At 38.9% G+C, this 8,220-nt stretch overlaps 1 protein-coding gene and 1 long non-coding RNA gene across 2 annotated transcripts; one reads left to right on the top strand and one right to left on the bottom strand.

Moving 5' to 3' along the window:
• Positions 1–212: 212 nt before the first annotated feature.
• LOC101000008 (X-linked retinitis pigmentosa GTPase regulator-like) lies at positions 213–2,954 on the top strand. Its single transcript, XM_009192013.4, is given in 1 exon segment — positions 213–2,954. A coding segment is annotated over 1 exon segment (2,094 nt). The 5' UTR covers positions 213–409; the 3' UTR covers positions 2,504–2,954.
• Positions 2,955–3,836: 882 nt separating this feature from the next.
• On the bottom strand, positions 3,837–7,807 carry LOC116270596. The gene is made up of 3 exons (XR_004178742.1): positions 6,453–7,807; positions 4,482–4,621; positions 3,837–3,920 (listed from the first exon to the last, which is right to left on the bottom strand). It is a non-coding gene; the product is annotated as an uncharacterized LOC116270596 (long non-coding RNA).
• Between the last annotated feature and the right edge of the window lie 413 nt (positions 7,808–8,220).

Genomic DNA, 8,220 nt, shown 5'->3' with positions numbered 1-8,220 from the left:
AAACTCAGCCTTCAAGAACCAAATTAAAACTGTCAAGAGAAAGTTCTCCATGGATCTCTTGTACTTCTATCCATCTTCTGAGAAGATGTTGATAGCTTTTGTCCTGGGCTATCTTTTCAAGGATGTTTGTGTAGCAAACAACCTTGAAACACAGAGATAGTGTCTTTCACCGGGGCGTAGGGCAGATTTGTTTTCTGACCAGGATACTGGTATAATGGCTCCCTCCAGGACAAAGATTGGACAGGTTTTCTAAAAGCTCCCTTTAGGTCCGTTGATCCACGGAGTTTCGCCATGCGGAACTGGGGGGCTTTTGCGGCCCGCGTCGGGGCGGAGTAGCTGCCTTAGCCCCGACCAAACCGTCCTCTACAGCTTCCTGGCCCAGGCGCAGGCTGCCCGTACCGCCCTTGGCATGAAGGAGCCCGAAGAGCCGTTGCCCGATTCGGGTGCTGTGTTTACATTTGGGAAAAGTAAATTTGCTGAAAATTATCCCAGTAAATTCTGGTTTAAAAATGATGTCCCTGTACATCTTTCATGTGGAGATGAACATACTGCTATTGTTACCGGAAATAATAAACTTTACGTGTTTGGTAGTAACAACTGGGGTCAGTTAGGTTTGGGATCAAAGGCAGCCATCACCAAGCCAACATGTGTCAAAGCTCTAAAACCTGAAAAGGTGAAATTAGCTGCCTGTGGAAGGAACCACACCCTGGTGTCAACAGAAGGAGGCAATGTATATGCAACTGGTGGAAATGATGAAGGACAGTTGGGGCTGGGTGACACTGAAGAAAGAAACACTTTTCATGTAATTAGCTTTTTTACATCCGAGCATAAGATTAAACAGCTCTCTGCTGGATCTGATACTTCAGCTGCCCTAACTGAGGATGGAAGACTTTTTATGTGGGGTGACAATTGCCTAGGGCAAATTGGTTTAAAAAATGTAACTAATGTCTGTGTCCCTCATCAAGTGACCATTGGAAAACCTGTCTCCTGGATCTCTTGTGGATATTACCATTCAGCTTTTGTAACAACAGATGGTGAGCTGTATATCTTTGGAGAACCTGAGAATGGGAAGTTAGGTCTTCCTAATCAGCTCCTGAGCAATCACAGAACACCCCAGCTGGTGTCTGAAATTCCTGAGAAGGTGATCCAAGTAGCTTGTGGCGGAGAGCACACTGTGGTTCTCACAGAGAATGCTGTGTATACCTTTGGCCTGGGACAGTTTGGTCAGCTGGGTCTTGGCACTTTTCTTTTTGAAACTTCAGAACCCAAAGTCATTGAGAATATTAGGGATCATACAATAAGTTATATTTCTTGTGGAGAAAATCACACAGCTTTGATAACAGATATCGGCCTTATGTATACTTTTGGAGATGGTCGCCACAGAAAATTAGGAGGTGGACTGGAGAGTTTTACCAATCACTTCATTCCTACTTTGTGCTCTAATTTTTTGGGGTTTATAGTTAAATTGTTTGCTTGTGGTGGAGGTCACATGGTAGTTTTTGCTGCTCCTCATCGTGGTGTGGCAAAAGAAATTGAATTCGATGAAATAAGTGATACTTGCTTATCTGTGGCGACTTTTGGCAGTTTAACCTCAGGAAATGTACTGCAGAGATCTCTATCAGTACATATGCGGCGAAGAGAGAGGGAGAGGTCTCCAGATTCTATTTCAATGATGAGAACACTACCTCCAATAGAAGGGACTCTTGGCCTTTCTGCTTGTTTTCCCCGCAATTCGGTCTTTGCACGTTGTTCTGAGAGTAACCTCCTACCGAGCGTCTTATCTGAACAGGACCCCATGCGCCCAGAGGAACCAGATGAAATGACCAAAGAAGCAGAGATAGATAATTCTTCAACCGTAGAAAGCCTTGGAGAAACTACTGATATCTTGAATATGACACACATTATGAGCCTGAATTCCAATGAAAAGTCATAAAAATTATCACCAGTTCAGAAACAAAAGGATGATGAATTTTCTAAAACTGAGGAACTGCAACTGGAAGATGTGGATGAGGAAATTAATGCTGAAAATCTGGAAAGCAAGAAGAAAATTGTGGGAGATCATGAAAGTGTTCCTACAGGTTCCCACAGTAAAACAGAAGGAGCAGAAAGAACCAGTGATGATAGCTCAGCTGAAACCATTGAAAAGAAAGAAAAAGCCAACCTGGAGGAACGGGCCATTTGTGAATACAATGAAAACCCAAAAGGATACATGCTTGGTGATGCAGAGAGCAGTTCATTAGAAATCCTAGAAAATAGTGAATCAACACCAAGCAACGACATGAAAAAAACACAGAAGATTTTTCTATTAAAAAGGGTCCCCTCAATGAATCAAAAGATGGTCAAGGATAACGATGAGCCGCTCTCAGAGATAAAATCCATAGGAGAGCAGATCATTTTAAAAAGCGATAATAAAGATGCTGACCAGAACCACATGAGTCAGAATCATCAGAATATTCCACCAGCAAATAGAGAGAGAAGATCAAAAATCTGTACAATACTATAAATATATATTTATGTTTTCACAGTCACCAAGGGTACTGTAATTTATACTTGAAAAACATTATAATTTATGAAGGAAAGTTTCTGATGGTAATCTTTTAAAGATATAAGTCAACATGTTTTATTTGGCTTCTATCAGTGTGACCAGTTTTGATATTTATTTATGCTAATATTTTTAACAAGTTGTTTCAAAATATGTGTATCTCAAATTCTCCCTCAAGTGTTGTGGCCTTAACTGTTCGGTGTTGCAATAAAAAATATATTTTTATACATTGAAAATTGAAATAAGATATTTCATAGTTTTTACTAAACAATTTGACTTCTTTATAATTTTATAAGGCAATATTTGCAATCTCATGACACTGTAACAGTTTTTGATGTATTTGCAGTTTTTACAAAACTGAGGTAAAATTGTTTATAATGAACATATTTTAATAAACTGTATCTGGTCAGTTCCACTGTTAAAAAAAAAAAAAAAAGCTCCCTTTAGAGAACTGGGGTTTCCTTGGGTTGGGGTTCCTCTGCTGTGATACAAACTCAGCATGTGCAACATCTTGGAGGCTGCTTTTTATCACCCCTATGGGACTTGGAGGACAAGGAGAAAAAATGGTGAACATGAAGCTCATGGCGCTTGTTGTGCTGTGAGTAATAAAGTCTTTTGTTTCTGACCCAGGAATCTCGCCTTCTTCACCAGCATCTATGAAAATGTGGCAATCTAACCTTTCAGCTTACTACTGGGGTAAAATCTCAGACTTTTCCACACTTTTAGGATCTTTGTTCTTGACAAAGATCTTCTTCCTGTGGGAAGCCATTTCTAACTACACCAGTTTATGGTGGGATGTCTAATACATTGGCAGGAAACACAACATGCTGAATAATGTAAGTACTGGTGAACATTTTCATTGCTTCACACTTGATTATGCTCTTCCAGAGGATAGAACATAAGTGTTTAGCATTTTTCCTGGAAATAGAAGGTGACTTTCATTTCATTAATTTAACAAAAATGTATTTAATGTCTATTAACTGTAGAACATTCTGGTCAGAATATTTAAGTAATTATTTCCCTAAATGATGCCTAAGCTCCTTTAAGACAACACACTATCTAATACTTCTTTTTTTATCCTTTACAATTCTTTGTATCTTTCATGATTCTTTATTCAACAAATATTTACTGAGCTTCTGCTATATGCAGACAGTATATTAGTTGCTGAAAATACAAATGAATAAGACAGTCTTCTCATCCTCAAGGAGCTCATGGAGACAATACATGCAGTACAGGAGTAAGCACCATGACAGAAGAAAGTACAGATCATTCCAGGAACATAGAGAGAAAGGCACCCATCAGGGCCTTCATATATGAGGATGGCAGCTAGCTTTTCCACTTCTTGGAATTGTCAGCAACATATATTACCTAGTACATACTGGAGGAAAAAAGGGTTGATAAAGTGAACCAATAATCCGAGCTAGGAAGTTTAGTCAAATCCCAGCTCTGAAATCTATGTATACACGCCAGAATAGCCCATATAAGACCTGGCTGACCTGTATTAGAAATGGCTTTTAGTAGGCTCCAGTTCTATGTATTTAAAATGATATATGCAACAAGTGTGTTCATATATTCATCACCTGGAATAGTGCCACAGACTAGACAGATGAACAGCACATGTTCCCTGTCCTCAAGATGTTCACAATCAAGTGAGACAGACTCACCAAATTACAACATAGAACTTGGCAGGATGGTGTAATCGTTGAATAGGAACTGGAGTTATAGTTAGCAAGCCATGGGAGTTCATTCCACCGGGAACCAAGGGAGTTTTTTGCAAGGGAATTTCCTTTGAGCTGGTATTTAAATGGTTAAAAAAATATTTCTACAGGCAGAAAACAGAGAGTAAGGCAGCCCTTGAAAAAGCCTGGGCAAATGCATAGTCTTTAAAAATAAACAACTCACCTCCCCACAACTAATTAACTAAAAGAGTTCCCCCTACCTTTTTCTGTATTTAGTTTATTTGGCAACATGAGGAATGCTCAAGGTGATCCACAGCTGGGCTACCTGCAGACCAAATCAGAAACAGAGAGGGAGTGCAACATTTTGTTTTCTTTTCTTGAGATTTCCAATAAGCCGTTCCTAAATAGTTTAAGAGACAATAGAATTAAAAAGTATAAATTATGAATCCTCATAGATTTCATTTTTCCACTAGATGGCAGAAAAAGCACTCGTAATGGAAATTACATTGTCATCTATTTAATCAATTCTGCAGACTTTTTTTAATAAAGGGAGGTATATTTCATTTCAGTTTGAACAGTAGAATATGATTATAGTACAACTGATTATTCCATAACTAATTTAATCATATTAAGCTTAAAATTAAAAAGAAAACTTTAAATTAGTTTGTGTTTATATAAGTACATCTATGTCCAAACAGCTCAATTAAGATATAAATGATGGAGTTTCATTGGCTTTAGAATACTGCTATAGTCTCTTTTAATGCAATCTTTACATAAAAGGTAGTATTTAATATACTTTAAAATTAATACAGAATTATTTTTTATGTTACACATGGATTTAACTGGGGGTACAATTGAAGTATACTTAACCATGACATATTGCAGGTAGGGATAATAATATAAGTTTAAAAAGTGATAAAATCATGGCTGTAAACTCAAAATGTTCTCTTTTTAAAAAAAAAGAAAGATAAAAACTGTGAGGACTAGTTAAATATAGCACAAAATTAAATATAGTATATAGCTTTTCTTAGCATGCCAGTAATTCTAATATGTTTTTTTTCCATTGCATTTGTGTGCCATTGTCATTTATCGACAGTCATTCTTCAGAGACATTCGTAATTACACAACTTTACTAGGAATTTGAGTAGAGCTGCATAGACAATCGTACCCTTACCGTACTCGATAGTTCATTACTATCGAAGAGAAAATTATCTTTTCTCCTACAAGGAGCAAAATGGTAATAAGTTAGTTACACAAAGGAAAATGTGTTAGGAAACAGTAACATAATTTAATAACGTAATATTAGATTGTAAAATAAAAACCAGTTCAAAGAAACTAAGTCTTTTTATATCAGCTATTGCTTTTGCTACTGTTTATCTTAGAACTGGCTTTCAAAAAAATAAAGAGTGAACCATCAGCAAAAAAAGGGGGGAAAATGGAGAATGGAAAATGGGAAGTGATGAAATGGAGTAAAGTCCCATCATTCATTCAGTCCACAAACATTCGTTGAATGTTCTCTCCAGGTCAGGAATGGTGGTGGGAACACAGACATGGTTTCTTCTCTTACAATGCAAGTACAATAGAGAGAGACAGGGAGATTTAGGTGAGCAAACAGAAAGCAGTGAAAGAATTGATGAAATTTCATGATAGTTATCACGGTGGTGGTGTTACCTGAACTCGCTTCTCTCCTACCTTTGCCTAACTGCCTCCTCCCCAGCAAAACAAAAAAGTAAAACTCGGGAGTGTGCCGGGAACGCCCACAATCCTCAGGGATCTAGGGAGGGTCTTGTGGTCTGAGAAGGGTGGATGTAAAGCACATCGACAGTGACTTCCAAGTGGCTTGCCATCTTCGAGAGTAAGTTATACACAGTCCCGGGCTCTCTAGCTTAGAAAACTCTGTGCTGTGGATGGCAAAGATACTTGATCTTATTTTGAGTCAAGGTGAGACGATAACTTTCTGGGAATAAGCTGCTCACATTTAAGCTGCGCAGTAAATTAGTTTTCAGGACAATGTAATTTCTGAGTAAATTATCTTCCTTGGCATATTGAGTGGAAGGCTATTTTTCATGCCTGTTTCTTTGTAAAGGCAACTGTGGGTTAAAAACAAATATAAATGTTGGAATGAAAGAGAATCCGATCTGGGGTACTTTGTATGAAGAAACATTACATTGGATTTGCAGGAGCATTATTTCCTTGCAGAACCAAATTTTAGAAAGTCCTACTGGTCTTACTTCCGGCACCTCAGGTCCTACTGGATGCTAAATGTGGGACCCCGGTCAGTCTGTGCTCCAGTTTCTTAAATGATATGTCTTCGAGGATTAGACTTTCAGCTTTAACACTGTAAAGAATGGAGGTTGCAGCAGCTCATTATTCAACTGAAACCAACTGAAAAGAACTCCGGTGCAAAGTCTCAAGGCCAACGACCTCACCCCAACGTTTTAGGTCTTCACCTCTCCTTTTGCTCTCCAAATAAAGAAATAAAAATCTGGGCTTTTTGAGTAAATTATTTCTTGTGTTCTGCCCTTCTCAATGGTGTCACTGCAAGTTTCTTTCTATATCTACAACCTGAGCCATAGAGTAACTTCTTTAGGGCTGTATGAATGGCTCTCTCGTGCTGACCCAGCTCTGAGGAGCCTCTGCCCCCAGCACACTGAGTGGTTTTTGTCTTCCTGCTGAAACCTGGGAAGAATGTGTAGCAGGGCTCCTTCGAGCACAGGACCCTGTGGATCTACACTCAGCACATCTTTAATGGGCTCAGTGCAGTGACAGCTGTGACGAATACCATGGCAATTTCCCAGATAAGATTGTATCCGAGTAAGGGCTACATTTCCTTCAGAGTTGCAGAGGCCATTATTATTCTTTGGAGAGGAATTCTGAGGAGGAAATAGCTGATTTAAATGCCTGCTGTCAGTTGCCAAAGAAATTGTTACAAAATACGGCTATAATGATGTGGAAAACTGCCCATTGCTTTGGATCCCACTTTTTTTGTGTGTTCCCCTCCATTCATCATCTGAGATTTCCCTCTTAGCCAACCAGGTGCATGAAAACTGGTGCGCTGGATGAGCCTTCCGACTTGGAGTCTCAGTTTGGGGTTCTTTCGTGGTTTTTTGTTTGTTTTTTTGTTTTTTATGGTGAGCCAGTCATTTCTCGTGACCTCTTAAACACTGTGCAGTCTTCTGAGAAACTGTGTTTAGGTCAGAAATACTAACCCTTCTTGCCTGGATTAAATTTCACTTATTCAACAAGTACTTGTTGAGTGCCCATTATTTTTCCACACATGAGAGGGCAGCGTAAGGTAGTGGTTTGGAGCCAGGTTTCTGGAGTCAAACTGCCTAGATAATAGCCCTGGCTCCACCAGGATGACTAGCTGTGTGATTTTTGTTGTGTGATGTTAACATGAACAAAAATAATAATGGCTCACAGTAGGTGTTCATTAATACATCCACTATATCTGTAAATAAGAACATTATTACCATTGAGAAATTTAGGCCAGATGCAGTGGCTCACGCCTGTAATCTCAGCATTTTGGGAGGCTGAGGCAGGTGGATCACTTGAGGCCAGGAATTTGAGACCAGCCTGGCCAACATGGTGAAACCCTGTCTTTACTAAAAATACAAAAATTAGCCAAGTACGGTGGCACACGCCTGCAATCCCAGCTTGGGAGGCTGAGGCATGAGAATTGCTTGAACTCAGGAGGTGGAGGTTGCAGTGAGCTGAGATAACCCTACTTCACTTCAGACTGGGCAACAGAGGAAGACTCTGTTACAAAAAAAAAAAAAAAAAAGAAGAAAAAGAAAACAAAGAAAGGTATCATCTAAGGTCTAACACAGGACACATACAAGAATAATATAAAACAAGATAATATTCCCCAGGATGGCCTACAAAAACCTTGAACAAACAAACAAAAAGCTTGAAGCAAAAAAAGAAAAAGTAAAGGTTGACAAATTTGACAATATAACAGTTTCAAACTTCTGGGCAGACACAAAAGTGTCATAAAAA

The sequence above is a fragment of the Papio anubis genome, chromosome 15 (genome assembly GCF_008728515.1).
Source record: "Papio anubis isolate 15944 chromosome 15, Panubis1.0, whole genome shotgun sequence".
Lineage (NCBI taxonomy): Eukaryota > Metazoa > Chordata > Mammalia > Primates > Cercopithecidae > Papio > Papio anubis.
Note: the sequence above shows the minus strand (reverse complement) of the source record. Positions and strands in the feature narration are given on the sequence as shown.